The sequence below is a fragment of the Ursus maritimus genome, unplaced genomic scaffold, assembly GCF_017311325.1.
Source record: "Ursus maritimus isolate PB19 unplaced genomic scaffold, ASM1731132v1 scaffold_16, whole genome shotgun sequence".
Lineage (NCBI taxonomy): Eukaryota > Metazoa > Chordata > Mammalia > Carnivora > Ursidae > Ursus > Ursus maritimus.
Genome location: NW_024424008.1, coordinates 7,085,993 through 7,104,927, shown reverse-complemented (window position 1 = coordinate 7,104,927; position 18,935 = coordinate 7,085,993). Strand labels below are relative to the sequence as shown.

The following is an 18,935-nucleotide window of genomic DNA, read 5'->3' as shown; positions in this document are numbered from 1 at the left end:
AAAATCTTAAAACAAACAAGCAAACACAAAACTATAGTGAAGGAGGATAGTTGCCAGGAGTTAGGGATGAGTAGGATGTGACTTTAAAAGGATAGGAAGTGGGAGTTTTTTGGGTGACAGAACAGTTTATATTATGACTGTGGAGTGGTTATACAAATCTGTATGTGTTGAAATTAATAGAAATGCACACCAAAAGTTAATTTTTCTATATAATAGTGTAAAATATATAATTAAAATCAATTTAGTTGGTTCGTAACTAATGTAATGCAGGTTTATTGTACCTGCCAAAGAAGAAAGAAATAAGAGTGAGTGGTTGGTATTTGGGAGGAATGGGTGTGAGGGTGAAAGATATTTTTTCCTGTACCATTTTCTTCAGCAATTATTCAGTTTTTTGGGTCCATAAGAAATTACACTTTAAAATGTTTTGCTGGGGCACGTGGCTGGCTCAGTTGGTAGAGCATGCAACTCTTGATCTTGGGGTCATGAGCTCCATGCTTGGGGTAGAGTTTACAAAAAAAAAAAAAAATTGTTTTTTTGCACAATACCTCAAGGGCAAAATAAAGGCTAACTTCAAGAATGCTTCAGAACAGCAAGGAAGTAGTGCACATATAGAACAGACCAGAAAGTTAAACATTTTTATCTGTTTAGCTTCATTTGCAAAACAACACATTTGGGATTCATCTACATATGACATACAATTCAAATTCTTGGGGTGCCAGGGCGGCTCAGTCAGTTAAGCGTCTGCCTTCGGCTCAGGTCATGATCCCAGGTCCTGGGATCAAGCCCTGCATCAGGCTCCCTGCTCAGTGGGGAGTCTGCTTCTCCCTCTCCCTCTGCTGCTCCCTGCTCTCTCACTCTCTCAAATACATGGATAAAATCTTAAAAAAAAAATACAAGCAGTCAGGATTAATAATCTCAACCCCCTCACCCTAAATTTGCCCTAATAAATTTAGTCTTTGATTGTCTTTCTTTTAACCCATGGCCCATCTCCCTTTAAGACTGTAAATCAACTGAGGCCACTGTAAAGATCCTTGGAGTAAGAAGGCTCAAAAAACACAAAGGGAAAGCCAATAGCAGGAATGCTATAAACATTTTATTTTTTTTTTTAAGAAAGTAGCTTCAGAAAAAGAGGAAAATAATCTAGGTCATTTATTTATATATATATATACTTTTTAATAAAAACCTTTACATAATCTTCATGCATAAAGACCCAGAGGTGGCCATGTTGTCTGTGACAGCCCTAATACGAGCTGTCGCAGGCCTTTATCTGGGAATCCCCATAGCTGACAGCAAAGTAGCAAAGGCCCTCCACGTGCCCATAAAGCCCAGCTCCTTGCCTGCCTCAGTAATGGTTTTATGTTCTGGGACTGTAGACAATGGGTAGGAAATGCTCTGGGCTAGAATAGGAAGGACAGGGACGGCTACCCAACCTGTCATGTTTTATCCAAACTCTTCAGGCAAATCCAGACAGGAAGCCTAGCAAGATGACTGAAAACCAGGGACCAAACTGAGTTCTGGAGCTTCCCGGAGACATGGAGTCTGTGACCAAGAGTTCCCGCACATGGTAGGAGGAAAGGTTTGATGCTCATGGGACATTCGAGGCAGGAACAAACAAGCCTGGGAGATTCATCCCTCCACGGCAGGCACTCACTTCTGCCTAAATGAGTCAGAAAGACTGTTCTGCTTCCTCAGTCCAACCCTCTTTTGACTCTAAAACAGTGTTAACTCATCAACCTCCTTGAGACAAATTCTCCTTCCTTCTGTGGATAGTTTATCTGTTAAGGAAAGACAGTCCTTGATCAACACAATTGTCCTAGTATAAAAGGGCTGAGGTAGGAGCAGGGTAGCAGGCTGGCATGGAGGGTCACAAGATCCAGAACAGCTGAGGGTGGAAAGGATTCCCTGGTTCTCTGGGGGGAATTCTGTGAAAGGTATTTTATTGACCATATTTTTAAAAAGGAGGGGGGGAGTGGTCTTAAAGATGGTAAAAAAGAGACTTGGCTCCTTTTTGGGTTCTAAAAGCCCTTATGCTTTGTTCAGTATTAAGAAAAGCCCTGAACAAATCGAGGATGCTGCTTGGGGCAGCAGGAAAAGGGGATGGATTCCATAGCCAACCAAGAGAATGGCAAACGGTGCCAATCAACTCAATGCAGGGGATCTCTGTGTGTTGAGTGTGAATGAGCATGTGAGTGTGGTGGGAGGAACTTGGGGTTCACTGGCTCCCAACAGTCAATTCTCGCAGGTAGGACTGTGTGAGGCCGCGCAGTTCCTCCAAGGCATAGTCCTCAGGCATGGGGAGCTGGCCAACGTGGGGAGCCAAGAGGCCCAAAGGGACTCGCTGAGGGTCTGGTGTTGAGTCGGAGGTTGTTTCAGGGGCACGCTGAAGGCTCCATACCACCCGCAGCAGGTTGGCTGCACGTTTGGCCATGTCTGCAGAGAAAAAATGAAGTGGGCATCAAGGATGAGGGGTGGTTAAGGGCGGGCAACGGGGCAGAGGTATAATAATCATAAAGGCAGGAAGCAGGGAGAGGCTGGAGGCGTACCTGACTGGGCCAGGAGATCCTTGGCATTGTAACACTGCATCTGCTGTATGCGACTGCACAGTGAGACCACTCTGGCGTGTAGCTCCTCCAGTTCATAAACTGAGCAGTCCGCCTACAAAGCAGCACAGAAACCAATTAGGTCAAGAAGAGCTCCCCTCACCCCAATTCTATCCACAGACTGATTATGCAAAACTCTGAAACAACGGAAAAAACCCAGGAGGCTGGCCGGCAGTGTCATGTCACCACTATCCAGCCTAATCACTGAGGACAAAACACAACCTCAGCGGTTAATCCGCAAGAGGAAAGTAACAGAGTATATACAAAGCCTTAAACTGGGCAAGTCTTGAGATCAGCACTGATGAATCATGTTACTAGCAAGCTTTAACATGGCACCAAAAATCTAAATAAATCTGGGCTCAGAGAGATTGTATGACTTCTTAGGAGTGGAGAGTAAGTAAGAAGTGGAGCCCAAACTAGCATTTAATTTAGGTATCCTAACCCCAAATTCACAACCCTTTCTAAAATACTGCAGGGGCCTATTTTCACTGTATGTCCTCTCCTATGTGTTGCTATCCACTCCTACGGCTCCATTATTATTTTAAATTAATTTATTTGAGACAGAGAGAGAAAGAGAGAGAGTGCATGTGCAAGCAGGGGGAGGAATGGGAAGACAAAAGGCAGAGGACCCCAAGCGGATTCTGCACTGAGTGTGGAACCCAACTCAAGGCTTGGATCCCATGACCCTGAAATCACAATCTTCGCTGAAACCAAGAGTAGGATGCTTAGCCTGCTGAGCCACCTAGGCCCCCCACCCATGACAATATGCTGGTGACTCCTAAATCTTTAGCCTAATGTTCCAATCTTCCATTCCCCTTTCCAGGGCCACTGCCCTAGCTTGGGTTACCATTATTTCTTACTTGAAATATCTTAAGACCTTGATCACTATCTTCATTGTCATCCCATTACATCCTTTTCCCTACCATATGGTAGCCAGAGTGATGTTTCTAAAAAGCAAGTCTGTATTTTTATTTTTTTTTAATTTTTATTTTATTTTATTTTATTTTTTTTAAAGATTTTATTTATTTATTTGACAGAGATAGAGACAGCCAGCGAGAGAGGAACACAAGCAGGGGGAGTGGGAGAGGAAGAAGCAGGCTCATAGCAGAGGAGCCTGATGTGGGGCTCGATCCCATAACGCCGGGATCATGCCCTGAGCCGAAGGCAGACGCTTAACCGCTGTGCCACCCAGGCGCCCCTTTTTTTTAATTTTTAAAAGTTTGTTTATTTAAGTAATCTCTACCCCCAATATGGGGCTTGAACTCACAACCCCAAGATCAAGAATCACATGCTCTTCTCACTGAGTCAGCCAGGAACCTTGTATTTTAATTCTTTACTTACGCTCTGAATACTTTCCAGCAGCATCTTATTCCTGTTTGTCTCACATGACTCTTGGTTGGCCCCCCTCTCTCAGACTCTTACATTAAACCACCCTACTTGCTGAGTGTCCTATCACCTCCTCCTCCTCTAAATGCTCACCCAACCCTTCCACGAAGCATCTCTCTCACTGAATCTACTTCTGGGGGGCTTTGCAGAATCTACCATTTAATGCCTCGGCAAGTATTTTTTTAAAAGATTTATTTACTTATTTGACGGCGGGGGGGGGACAGGTGCACAAGCAGGGGGAGCAGGAGAGGAAGAAGCAGGCTCCCCACTGAACAGAGAGCCCAATCCGGGGCTTGATCCTACGACCCTGGGATCATGACCTGAGCTGAAGGCAGACGCTTAACTGACTGAGCCACCCAGGCGCCCCAGCCTCTGCAAGCATTTTTTATCCACAAGAATCCAGTCTTTAACTGGACTTTTAAAAGTGGTAAATATGATGAGGTCTTTGCTCTCAAGAAACTAATAAAAAATAAACTATCAGAGATAAACCTTAAAGAATCACAAGCTATGTCGACCATTCAAACAGGGTGATGTGGCAGAAAAACTGGATGGCTACTTCAGATGGAGGGGTCAGGAAAGGCTTTCCTGAGGAAGGTCAGATCTTAGTGGAGACCTGAATAACAAGGAGAGGGTCAAGCTGTCCAGGCAAAGAGAACAGTTAAAACTACAAGATGGGAATGCAAAGAAAGCTTAGGTGGGTAAAACGCAGTTAAAGGAGAACAGAAGAAGATAAAACTGGAGAGGTTTTATATACCAGAGGAGGTCCTCGGAATTCAGAGTCTGTGAACTTGGACTGGGAAAAAGAACATCTTTATTTTTACTAACTTTTTACTAAACATTAGCATTTAATTATTAATGTAGATGTCAAGCAATAACCGAGACTTTGTCATCAACAGACATCACCGCTATTTTCACATTACATTACAGTTGTTAGTGATTTTTAAATATAGTACTTCAAAATTACGAGTATTTAGGAGATCCACTGCTGCGCTTGTTATTTAAGATGTTAAATAAACCACTTATTACCATAAGTTCTTAATATTTTGTAACTGTATTTTAACATAATTGGTTTCTTTTGTAATCCCATGAATTTAAATTTTATGCATTAAAACACATTAGACAGCCATCCATGGGCTTCACCAGACTGTCAAGGAGGTCCATAGCACAAAAAAGTAAGAATTATGAGCTTTATAAGACTTGCTAAGGAGCACTTTATTGTAAGTGAAATGAGAAGCCACTATGAATTTTAGACGAGAGTGAGATATGATTTGTGTATTAGAAAGATCACTCTGGTTGCTGCGTGGAAATAAACTGTAAAGGAACAAGTGCAGAAGCAGGGAGAATAATTAGGTGTCTCCTCCAGCAGTCCAGGTGGGAGATTCTGGGGCTTTACTACACCTACACAGCTCCCCTTTCCACTCTACACTCCAATACCACCTTATTAATAAGTTCCCTGGAGGGGCGCCTGGGTGGCTTAGTCGGCTGATTTCGGTTCAGGTCATGATGTCAGGGTCGTGGGACTGAGCCCCATGTCAGCACGAGTCTGCTGGATATTCTCTCTCTCCCTCTGCACCTCCCCCACTCATTCACTCTCTAAATAGACAGATAGATAAAATCTTAAACAAAAAAACCCCCAAAAACCAACTCCCCTGGAAGCACAATGCTCTCTTTGATCTCTAATACTCATGCTATTCCGTCTGCTGAAGCATTCTGTTCCACCCATCCTCCTTTTTCAGGCTTCGGAGCTTAGATGCCACTTCTAGAAAGCCTTATTGACTCTGGGTTAGGTACTCCGTTTATGTGCTGCTACAAAACACTCTTTGCTTAATCCCTACACTCACCATTCTATAGTAACTGCTGGTTTACATATGTATATATGTCTTCCTCACCAAAATTATTACTTTGGTAAGGGCAAAACATATCCTACTGCTTACCTTTATATCCCCCAAATTCACCAGTGCTTGGGACATAGTAAGTTCTCAAAAACTAGGTTGTATAAATGTATTAATGTTCAACTAGAAAAAAGTTTTCTTCAGTGATAATAGAGGTGATGCTCTTAATTTATCCTAAAAGTATAGCAAATAATAAATATGCATATTACATGACAGGCACTGTGTTAGTAGGGATTTTGATAAGGGTAACAGTAACAATTACTAAGCACTTAATACATGTAAAGTAGTCTGCTAAACACTTTAAGTATATTTTAATCACTGTAACAACTCTGTCAGATATCTATGATAATCTGTGCTCCCCTCAACACACTTTTCAGAGGAGAAAAAGAGAGGTTAATTTATTTGCTTTAAGGTCACATAGCTAGTGAGGGAACCATGAATTGAACCTAACCGTTTGGCTCCAGAACTCGATTCTTACCCTCTATACTCTACTGTCTTTAATCTAAAAATAAAGAAGATCTCCCCAAAAGGAGCTCATGATAACCTGAAGACAGACGTGGATAAGTAACCATAATAGAGTCAGTAAACAAATGTACCAAGTGCTTTGGCAGTAAAAAAGACAGTGCAATTAACATTTCTTAGGGGAAAAGGAGAATGAAGTAGAGCTTAACAGCAATGTAGATCTTGAAGGATGTGTGTGTATGCTAAAGAGTGAAATAAAACAAGCTTTGCTGGAAACATCATGAGTAATTTAGTGTGATGAGAGCAGAGCCGGTTGGCAACGGGAATGTGGGGTAACGCTAGTAGAAGGCAGGGGCGACAGGTAAGAAGCCTCTATGTGTGCTTGAATCCTACGTCTTAGAGTCTGATCTCCGTGCTATAAGCAATAGAGGCCTATCTTATGACTATCGAGACTGACCCCAATACATTTTGATGAAGACTAAAAAAACCTGTAATACTTGCAATTTTAAAACATGCCAGATGATGTGTGAAACAATTACTACCCTCACCAAATCTCTGACCTACTCTCTCTCTCATCCTTGAGCTTGTCACTCAAAGGAGGGCTGGACAAGGGGAGGAGACTATAGGTGGACAAACCTTAGGAATGTCTACTGTACATACTACTTGGTAATAAGCACAAAACAAAGAAGTTTTTTTTAAGTTCTGATACAGCTGTCATAGTGGCTATAGCAAATCGGCCTCATCAAAACGTCCCTCCTGCACTGACAGTTCCCTCTCTGCCCATGAGGTTTTCAAGTGGTTGCGCAGACCTTTTGAGGTCTCTGTGACTCTAAGGGCCAGGGAAAAGGAAAACTACCAAGCAGTAGTTTACGGAGCTCAGGTACCTGCTGTATCTGGTGAAGCATGTCAATGATCCGAATATAGTCCAAGTAAACAAGCCCAGACGTTTCCCAGTCCTGGATTAGACTGCTGCGCTCTGGAGGTGCCAGGTCTTCCAGGAACCCCTTCAGGTAGTCGTAGTTCTCATTAATGATGGCATCTGAAGAAACAAATCATTAGGCATTCTGGCTGCCCAAATATATGGTTCTCGAAAGTACATGGAGGACATAGCAGAAATCCAGGAGGAGGAGAAAGGGGAAATAATGTTGGGTCAGACTAGAGAATTACAAGTAGATATCTTGAAATTCTCCAAAGAAAATGTGAAAAATTTCTTGCTTCAGTTCCCCAAACAGAGATTTCTGGGTTTCTGTTTTCTTTTTTTTTTTAATTGAGACATAATTGACCTATAATATTATGTTAGTTTCAGGTACACAAAATAACAATTCAATACTTGTATATATTGCAAAATGATCACCACAATGTATAGTCTGTTACCATACATAATTATAGATTTTTTTTCTTGTGATGAGAATTTTTAAGATTTACTCTATTAGCAACTTTCTGTTTTTTAAAGATTTTGTTTTAAAGCAATCTCTACATCCAACGTGGAGCTTGAACTCACAACCTGAGAACAAGAGTTGCACGCTTTTGGTGCAATACATTATTATGAACTATGGTTAATGTATATTTGTATATATACACATATATACACACACCTGTATATGTATGTGTATTTCATCCTCATGACTTATTTATTTCATAACTGGAAGTTTGTACCTTTTGACTCCCTTCACTCATTTTGCCAACCTCCACCCCCCACCTCTGGCAACCACCAATCTGTTCTCTGTAACTATGAGCTGTTTTTTTTTTTTTAATTTCATATACAAGTGAGATCATACAGTATTTGTCTTTGACTTATGTCACTTAGTATAATGCCTTGAGGTCCATCCGTATTGTTGCGAGTGGTAAGATTTCATTCTTTTTTATGGCTAAATAATATCCCGTTGTATATATATATATATACAGCGCATACACACACACACACACACACACACACACTTCCTTTATCCATTCATCCACCAATGTTGTTTCCCTATCTTGGCTATTGTAAATAATGTTGCAATGAACATGGGGGTGCATATTTCTTTTCGAGTTGTGTTTTCATTTTCTTTAGAAAATTACCCAGAAATGGAATGGCTAGATCATATGGTAATTCTACTTTTAATTTTTTGAGGAACCTCCATATTATTTTCCATGGTGGCTGCACCAATTTCCATGCCCACCAATAGTACATAAGGGTTCCCTTTCCTCCACATCCTCACCAACCTTGTTATTTCTTATCTTTATGACAATAGTAATTCTAACAGGGATGAAGTGATATTTCATTGTGGCTCTGAGTCACATTTCTGATTAATGATGTACAGCGTCATCTCCTTTAGCTGCTGGCCATCTGTAGGTCTTCTTTAAAAAAAAGTCCACTCAGATCCTCTGCCTAATTTTTTTAACAGATTTCTTTCCTGCTATTTTTATGAGTTCTTTAAATATTTTGGATGTTAACTCTTTATCAGATAAATAATTTACAAACATTTTCTCCCATTCCTAAGTTGCGTTTTCGTTTTGTTGATGGTTGCCATTGGAGCTGTGCAGGAACTTTTTTAGTTTGATGTAGTCCCACTTATTTCTCCTTTTGTCGCCTTTCATTTTGGTGTCCCATCCAAAAAAAATCATCACCAAAATGGATGTCAAGGAGCTTACTGCCTATGCCTGTGTTTTCTTCTAGTTTTATGTTTTCAGGTCTTAAAGTCTTTTTTTTTTAAGATTTTATTTACTTGACAGAGAGAGTGCCTAAGTAAGGGGAGCAGCAGGCAAAGGGAGAGGGAGGAGAAGCAGGCTCCCCACTGAGCAGGGAGACCAATGCTGGGCTCTATCCCAGGACCCCAGGATCATGACCTGAGCCGCAGGCAGACTCCTAACTGACTGAACCACCCAGATGCGCTGCAGTTTAAGCCTTTACCCATTTGAGTTAATTTTTGTACATGGAATTAGATAGTGGTCCAGTTTTCCTTTTGCATGTGGCTGTGCAGTCTTCCCAACACCATTTATTGAAGAGACTGTATATTCTTGGTTCCTCTGTCATAAATTAATTGACCATATATGTGTGAGTTTATTTCTGGGCTCTCTGTTCTGTTCCACTGATCTAGGTGTCTGTTTTCAGGCCTATACCATACTGTTTTGATTTACTATAGCTCTGTAACTGAGTTTGAAATCAGAGAGTGTGATTGTCTCCACAGTTTTGTTCTTCTTTTTCAAGATCACTTTGGCTATTGAGGGTCTTTTGTGGTTCCACACAAATTTTAGAGTTGTTTGTTCTATCTCTGTGAAAAATGCCATTGGAATTTTGACAGGAATTACACTGAATCTGTAGATTGTTTTACGTAGTAAGGATATTTTATTATTTTGTTTTTTTAAAATGCACATCCTGAGCCAGTAGGTGTGGCCTGAAGCTCTGCATTTCTTTTTATCTCGCTTTCCTTTTTTTTTTTTTTTTTAAAGATTTTATTTATTTATTTGACAGAGAAACAGGCAGCGAGAGAGGGAACACAAGCAGGGGGAGAGGGAGAGGGAGAAGCAGGCTTCCCGCTGAGCAGGGAGCCCAATGTGGGGCTCGATTCCAGAACGCTGGGATCGTGACCTGAGCCAAAGGCAGACACCTAACGACTGAGCCACCCAGGCACCCCAGTAAGGACATTTTAACAACGTGAATTCTTCCAATTTACAAGCACGGAGTATCTTTCCATTTCTTTCTGTCTTTAATTTCTTTGATCAATGTCATAGTTTTCAGGATATAGGTCTTTGACCGCCTTGGTTAAATTTTTATTCTTTTTGATGCAACTGAAAATGGGATTGTTTTCTTAATTCCTCTGGGAATTCGTTATTACTGTATGGAAATGCAACAGATTTCTATATATTGATTTTGTATCCAACAATTTACTGAATTTGTTTATTAGTTCTAACAGTTTTTTGGTAGAGCCTTCAGGGTTTTCTGTATATAATATCATGTCATCAGCAAAGAGTGACCGTTTTCGTTCTTTCCCATTTGGACTCCTATTTCTTTTTCTCGCCTAACTGCTCTGGTCAGGACTTATACTATGTTGAATAAAAGTGGTTAAAGTGGGAACCCTTCCTTATCTTCTTCCTGATCTTAGAGAAAAAGCTGAAAGCTTTTCACCACTGAGTATGTTAAGTATGGGCTTGTCATATATGGCCTTTATTATTGAGGTATGTTCCTTCTATACCAACTAGTTGTTTTTTTTTTTAATCATAAATGGATGTTGAATTTACCAAATGCTTTTTCTGCATCTATTGAGATGATCACAATTTTTATCCTCCTTTTTGTTAATGTGCTGTTTCACACTGATTGATTTGTAAATGTTAAACCATCCCTGTTATAAATCCCGTTTGATCATGGTGTATAATCCTTTTAATGTATTACTGAATTCGGTTTGCTAATAATTTGCTGAGAATTTCTGCATCCATGTTCACCAGGGATATTGGTCCTTACTTTCCTTTTCTTATGGTATCTGTGTCTGGTTTTGATATCAGGGTAATGCTGGTCTTACAAAACTCTTCTATTTTTTGGAAGAGCTTGAGAAGGACTGGAATTAATTCTTTGAATGTTTGGTAAAAGTCACTAGTGAAGCCTTCTGATCCTGGACTTTTATTTGTAGGGAGTTTTTTTGATTACTGATTCAATATGCTTTACTACTAATTGGTCTGTTCAGATTTTCTATTTCTTCATGATTCAGTCCTGGAAGGCTGTATGTTTCTATGAATTTATCCAATTCTTCTAGGTTGTCCAATTTTTTGGTATAAAACTGTTCATAGTAGTCTCTAGTGATCCCTTGTATTTCTGTGGTATCAGTTATAACGTCTCCTTTTCATTTTGGTAAATAAAATTCCCTAAATACACAAAGAGTTTAACATAATTCATGTGTATCAAGCATATCTTTGGCAAATGGTAAAGTAACAACCTGTCAAACCCTGCCCCTCTAGCCCCTCATCCTGGCCAAGTTTCTTCTGCACAGAGAACTTTTGCGAAGTGTAATATGATTCAAGACTGCACAGACCCATAGAGAACATCATCTCTGGTCTGACTAATCATGGGGTTTAGAGGTTGGAAGAATTTGGGGTGATTCCAGGAGACACAGGCCCTGGTGTGAAGCACTTACCAGAAGCTAAGTGCTTGATGATGAATTTGTGGCAGCGGTTCCAGTGTCCAGCTTTAAATAAATAGAGGGCCTCCAAGTGCTTGTCAGATTCCATGTGTGCTCGCACTGCTTTGGCCTCGTTAATCCACTCAGCAGGCACACAAAGCTTTTGGGTCAGGAAAGTCTCCTTAGCCCAAGACTCAGGGGTCTCTAATAGTTGGCAGTGCCGGGTAAGCAGCTCTCGAACCGCCTTCTCACGCATGCTGTAGGAAGAAGGACAATGAGAATAAATCCCATCCTCACTGATGGAGAAGGCTGCCTCAGATAGGGCAGAGTGACCCCCTGAGATAGTCTCTCAAACTGCAGGTCTTAACATTTAGTGGACCACTTTCAACTTCACTTAAAAAAAAAAAACAAAAGCCATATCAGCATTTTTTAAATGAAATAGAAGTATCTAAGCATGTTATATTTTCATGATCAAAAAATAGTGAAAACTAATATTCTAGGGAAGGTTGTCCAGTGCTAAGAAAAGGCTTTCCCTTTCTTTTATTTTCTTCCTAGTAACAGGATATCAAGGACTAGGATAGGAGACTCTTATTCTCCACAGAGGAGTTCTTTGTAGTTCATTTCCAATCTTCTCCCTTCCTTTTCTCCTGTATGGTCAGTACAAGTAAATGAAGTAGTTTTTAAAGGTAAAGTCTCTTCCGGGTCCTTGTTTGCTTCCCCCTCCCCCCTTCAAAACCACCAGATTTCCTTCATTTTCTCTCTGCCTCTAGATTTAGGCTACCCTCACTCCTTTTGGTCTCAAGGCCCCTTAAGGAGAGTCTTTTCCTATCTGGGCCAAAGGACCAGCCATTTATTTATTTATTTATTTTCTTTTAAAAGATGTTACTTATTTCAGAGAGAAAGAGAGTGAGAGAGAGCTGGGGTGGGGTGCGGTGGGGGGGGAGATGGGCAGAGGAAGAGGGAGAATCTCAAGCAGCATGGAGCCCAATGTGGGTTTCGACCCCACTACCCTGAGATCATGATCTGAGCCAAAATAAAGAGTAGGGGGGCGCCTGGGTGGCACAGCGGTTAAGCGTCTGCCTTCGGCTCAGGGCGTGATCCCGGCGTTGTGGGATCGAGCCCCACATCAGGCTCTTCCGCTATGAGCCTGCTTCTTCCTCTCCCAATCCCCCTGCTTGTGTTCCCTCTCTCGCTGGCTGTCTCTATCTCTGTTGAATAAATAAATAAATAAATAAATCTTAAAAAAAAAAAACAAAAAACAAAATGAAGAGTAGGCTACTCAACAGACTTAGCCACTCAAGGTGCCACAAAGGACGAGATTTATTTTTTTTTTAAAGATTTTATTCATTTATTTGAGAGAGAGCAAAAGAACATAACTGGAGAGACTGGCAGAGGGAGAGGGAGACCCTGGGATCATGACCTGAGCTGAAGGCAGATGCTTAACCGACTGAGCCACCCAGGAGACTCCCAAAGGACCAAATTTAAATATCAAATAAAAACTAGTTTCCTCATCTTAGAATCTTTTCTGAACACCTTTTCAAGGACCTTTTCAAGGCTTTCCATGGACCCCTAATCTCAACTGCTTCATTTCTAAAATTCTTTATCAGGGGAGTGCCTGGCTGGGTCAGTCAGAAGAGCATGCGACTCTTCATCTCAGGGTCCTGAATTTGAGCCCAATGTTGAGTGTAGAGATGACATACACACGTACGTACATACATACATAGAAAAACAAAATAAACTGAAAAAATTCACTTAAAAAAATCCTTTATCAGGAAATAGGATTTGCTTCCCTAGAGCCTACTCTTAAATCATCAGTTATCTTACTAGCCAGCCTTTTACCATGTGAAATTCCCTTGTGAATTTGTTTAAATAAACTCAAAGGAAAGTATGGAGTCATTTTGCTTCCTGGTAAGGGAGAAGAGGAGAAATTCCTTAAAGATAAGGCTGTGCTAGGCGCTTTATACTTTTACTCCCTTTAAAAAAAAATTTTTTTTAAAAGGTTTTATTTATTTTAGAGAGAGAGAGAAAGAGAGCTGGGAGAGGGGCAGAGAGGGAGAGAAGAGGGACAGAATCTCAAGCAGACAGTGCTGAGCACAGAGCCTCGCATGGGGCTTGATCTCATGATCCTGAGAGGTCATGACCTGAGCTGAAACCAATGTTTCAGTCAAATGTTTAACCTACTGAGCCACCCAGGAGGCCCTTAAAATTTTTTTTTTATTAAGTAATCTTAATGCCCAATGTGGGGCTCGAACTCATGACCCCAGGATCAAGAGTCACACACTCCACCAACTGAGCCAGCCAGGCACTCCTACTTTTCCTCCTTTAATCCCACAACTACCTTTGACTGGGCAGGCATTAATATTATGATTTTACAGATAAAAAGAGAGTATCTTTAACCAAAAATCAAAAGTGAGTAAGCTTTACTCCAGGTCAAAGTGAGTGGATCTAGAATTGAAGGAGGTCTGACTACAAAACTCAACTCCTTTCCACACTATGTAACATGACAGAGAGCGCAGCATAATGATTAAGAGCACAGACTCTGGGTGTCTTGAGTTGGAAGACTCTGCCATTTACTAGCTATGTGACCTTGAGCAAAAATTACTTAAACTCTCTGTGCGTTAGACTGTGCATCTATAAAACAGAGATTGTAAGAGTGCTTATAGGCTCATTTTGAGCACTGAGGTGATTAATTACAATTGAGTTGTAAAGTGTTTACAACAGAGGATAAATATATGTAAAAGTACTATATGACGGAGGACTATATAAATGTTTTTATTAGTGTAATACCATGCTATTACCATTAATAAAAAAGAAAAAGTCTCCAACTTTATCTTATTCATACCATGGAGAAAAGGCTCTTTTAGGATAGAGAACAAAAACATTAGGTATCTAAGCAAGGATATACTGATAAATACGCTACTATCAAAAGAAGTGTAGGTGAGGGTGGATGGCAAAGGAAGGCCAGAGAGGGAGAAAGCCAGCAGACAGAAAAAGAAGGGGCCCTCCCTGCCCACTCATTACATCACTCCACAGATCCACTGAGGCAGCTCAGCAAGCATGGTTTCTGCAGAATTCCTAAATATGCCACATTCATGTGCATCTGTGTCTAAGTTAATGGGGGAGCCCCATGTGGACATAGCCTTCTGTTTCCTGTTAATTTTTCCTGTTCCTGTCCAGGGTTTTCCCTGATCACTGCAGTTCATGGAGATCTCTTCTCACTTCTCAGACTACTGAGAGGTCTTATGATAAATAGCATAATTTGGCACTTAACTCAAGGCAGTCTCACTTCCAACTTGTTCACATGAATACAGAGATAGCTGTGCGTTGAACTGTCTTAAGATTTATCACAAGGCTGGACCCAGAATACATCCTAGATGCTTACTGAATTAAACCCGAGGAGACTGATGCTGTTGGCACTGCCCTGTAGCACTAAATGTAGAGGGAGTTCATAGCTTCTTACTCACCTTGAGTTGTCAATGTGCAGGAGGACAAAGATGGCCCACTCCCAGAGCCCCTCACTTTCCAGTTGGCCAGCATAACTGGTCTGTAGCACACCCTCACACTGTTCGGAGAGATGGGTATAGTTAAGAGCCCGCAGCACCTCCCACAAGTGCCAGCTTAGGCGATAGTCCAAAGGATCCGCTGTTATGCTTCGAGGCTCCAGGAGCTGGTTGAGATCATAATGTCTGCAAAGGAAAATGTGCTGAGAGTTACCGTATCAAGGCAGTAGACCACCTGCAATGGATAGGTCAACTGTTCTGGCTACGGTTTAGAAGATAATAAAGGCAGGCACCCGAGAACAGAAGCATTATAGACCACATGGTCTCCCTCTGAGACTGTGCTGTATCAATCTACTTCTAGGTTCAGCCAGATTACAGATCCTACTAAAAACGAAAGCACCTCCTCTTCTGTGGTTGTGTGATCTGACGGGTTTGCTGGTATTTGTTTGGCTTAGATATTTACCATCCTGGTACGTGGAATCTTCACAACTCTTAGTCTTCATTCCTTCACTTAATAATTTATTTTAAAAATTTTATTTATTTGAGACAGAGCGAGTGACAGCGCAAGAGCGGGGGAGGGATGAGGAAGAGGGAGAAACAGACCTTCCGCTGAGTGTGGCCTCGATACCAGGATCCCAGGACCCTGAGATCATGACCTGAGCTGAAGTTCAGATGGTTAACCGACTGAGCCACCCAGGCGCCCCGATACTTTTCTTAACCCTTTAAAACATGTAGTTATATTAGGATCTTCAGACTGTTCTATTATATGAAGTTGGAGTGCTAATTCTCCTGTTTGTTTGAATAGCTAACTAGTCTTCATGATGGTTACTTCCTTCTATGGCTTGTAATTTCTACCTCTGATTTTATCTAGTAGGGATTATTCTTTATATAAGGAAACTCAGGTGCCCTGGATTTTTAAAGTGTCCCTATACAGACTTTTGCTCTTTCTTCTGCTGGGATCCCAAAGATTTTAATGGTCCTGGACCAGTTTATGTGTAACGTTCTTAGCTTGCATTTCCCCAAATCATAAGAATAGTATAAATTAAGATCTCACACCTGCAAGTTTTAGGGCTTAGATTACCATCCAATAACTTTAAACTTTTCACCTAAGATCCTATTTTATAACTTGCTAACACTTCCCCAAGTAATGAACAGATGTTTTCTTGACCAGTGCTGTCAAACTGAACTCTGTGGGATGATGGAAATGTTCTATAACCTGCCCTGACCAAAGATAGCCAATAGCCAGCCACATGTGGCTATTAGACACTTGAAATGTGGCTATTGTGAATGAGTAACTAACTTTAAAAGTTTAGTTAAATTAAAATAGTCATATGTGAATACCAGCTAGTATGTTGGACAGTGCAGTTCTAGACTATTTGTATGGGACAGAGTGTGGATTTTATGTAAGGCTTTAGTCATAGCAATTCTACCTTTCACGAGAACAAGGTTTATTTTCTCCTTGTGGCTCCAGTTTCTCTATTACTGGCACCTTGACACATTCCTTTTTCTTCTTCTTTTTTTTATTAAAAAAACTGACACACAGTAAACAGAACATATTTAGAATGTGCAATTTTCATTAAGTTTTAACATATGTACCACATACGTGAAATTCCCACCAAGGTCAAGATAAACACTTCATCACCTCCAAGAGTTTCCTTATGCCCCTCTGTAATCCCTCTTCCTGCCCCTCCTTACACCCACCTTTCCCAGGCAACCACTGATCTGTCTTCTGTGATTAATCAGTTTCCATTTTCCAGAATTTTAGGGATACTGGAATCATACAGTATGTATGTTTCTGGGTACTTTTTTGTCTCACCTCTTTTAAAACCAAGTAAAATTATCTTCTGATTCACTATTTATCGTGTGTATAAACAGTTCATTCCCTTTTATTGCTGGGTAGCATTCCATTACACACATATACAACAATTTGCTTATCCATTCACCTGTTGATAGAAATTGGCTTGTTTCTTGTTTTGGACCACTATAAACAGAGCTGTTACAAACATCTGTATACTGACATATGTTTTTATTCTTTTGGGTAAATACCTAGGAGTAGCATGACTGGATCATATGCATTCAGGTGTTGTCTAACTTTCCCATCTGCTAAACTGTTTACCAAAGTGCCCATACCAATTTACATTTTTCACCAGCAGTGTATGAGAATTCAAGCTGCCCCACATCTATGACAACACGTGGTACGGGTCTTTTTTTCTTTTCTTTTCAAGTAGGTTCCACGCTGGGAGGAGCTTACACTCATAACCCTGAGATAAGACCTGAGCTGAGATCACGAGTCGGAGGCTTAACTGACTGAGCCACCCAGATGCCCCAGGTCTTTAATTTCTAGTCATTCTAATAGGTGGACAGTGGTACCACATGATGGCTTTAATTTGCATTTCCCTGTTGTCTATTGATGCTGAACACCTTTTCATGTGCTTGACATCTAGGTCTTCTTTGGTAGAGTAAATGTTTAAATATTTTGCCCCCCCTTTTTAAGATTTTATTTATTTATTTGCCAGAGAGAGACACAGCCAGCGAGAGAAGGATCACAAGCAGGGGGAGTGGGGGAGGAAGCAGCAGGCTTCCCAGCGGAGCAGGGAGCCTGATGCGGGGCTCGATCCCAGGACTCCTGGATCACACGCCCTGAGCCGAAGGCAGACGCTTAACGACTGAGCCACCCAGGTGCCCCTATTTTGCCCGTTTTTAAAAATTGGGTTGTTTTATTATTACTGAGTTTTAAGAGTTCTTTAAATGTTCTGGGGACACCTGGGTGGCTCAGTCAGTTAAGCATCCAATTCTTGATTTCAGCTTAGGTCATGATCTCAGGGTCGAGAGATGGAGCCCCATGTCGGTATCCACGCTTAGCACGGAGTCTGCTTGTACCTCTCCCACCCTACCAGCTTGAGTGGCACTCTCTCTCTCTCTCTCTCTCTCAAATAAACAAAATTTTTTTTAAAAAAAGGAGTTCTTTATATGTTCTGGATACAAGGTCTTTATCAGATATATGAATTGCGAGTATCTTCCCCCAATCTGTGGCTTGTTTTTCCATTCTCCTCACAGTTTTTCAATGATTAACAGTTTTTAATTTTTTTGAAGTCCAGTTCACCAATTTTGTCTTCTACAGATTATTTGGTGTCAAAAAAATCTTTGCCTAACTCCCAGTTGCAAAGATTTTCTGGTTTAGGTTTGAAATTTAGGTTTCTGATCCATTTTAAACTGGATAAATAATAGAGATAAACAATAAAACCAAAAGCTGTACATAGAACAATCAAGAAAAAAAGGATAAAGGACACATATTACCAATATCAAGAAGGAGACAGACATAGTTACAGATCACACAGACATTTAAAAAGGATAATAAGGAAAATGTTATGAATAACTTTATGCCAATAAATCTGATGACTTCGAGGAAACAAATTCCTTAAAAAAAGCAAATGCTCGAACGTGACTCAAGAACAAACAGAAAACCTCAACAGACTAGTAAAGAAATTGATTTAATAGTTTAAAAACTTTAATTGAACTTAATGTAAAACTTCTACTCTTCATTTTCTTTACTAAGAAATTGAAAAAAACAGGGGCGCCTGGGAGGCACAGTGGTTAAGCGTCTGCCTTCGGCTCAGGGCGTGATCCTGGCGTTCTGGGATCGAGCCCCACGTCAGGCTCCTCCGCTATGAGCCTGCTTCTCCCTCTCCCACTCCCCCTGCTTGTGTTCCCTCTCTCGCTGGCTGTCTCTATCTCTGTTGAATAAATAAATAAAATCTTAAAAAAAAAAAAAATTGAAAAAAACAAGCCCTTATACTAGGATTATTACAAAAACACATTTATAATAAAGGACTAATATCCAGAATATACAAAGAACTACTGCAACACAACAAGACAATTCTATTAAAAAATGGGCAAAAAACCGATGGCATAGAGACGATGGTAAATAAGCACATGGAAAAATGCTCAACATTATTAGTCATTAGGGAAATGCAAATTAAAGCACTACTTTAGTTATTTATA

General features: G+C 40.7%; 1 protein-coding gene across 7 annotated transcripts in view; it reads right to left on the bottom strand.

Annotated features, from left to right (window-relative positions):
- Positions 1-1,073: 1,073 nt before the first annotated feature.
- The window catches only part of NUP98 (nucleoporin 98 and 96 precursor), a 123,427-nt gene continuing 105,565 nt past the window's right edge, over positions 1,074-18,935 (bottom strand). For all 7 annotated transcript variants that reach the window (XM_040630789.1, XM_040630790.1, XM_040630791.1 and 4 more), the window contains 5 exons: positions 14,898-15,119; positions 11,449-11,690; positions 7,225-7,379; positions 2,544-2,655; positions 1,074-2,430 (listed from right to left, as the gene is read on the bottom strand). In XM_040630789.1, coding sequence (XP_040486723.1) covers positions 2,213-2,430; positions 2,544-2,655; positions 7,225-7,379; positions 11,449-11,690; positions 14,898-15,119 — 949 coding nt within the window. In that variant the 3' untranslated portion in view covers positions 1,074-2,212. The remainder of the gene's footprint in view (positions 2,431-2,543; positions 2,656-7,224; positions 7,380-11,448; positions 11,691-14,897; positions 15,120-18,935) is intronic.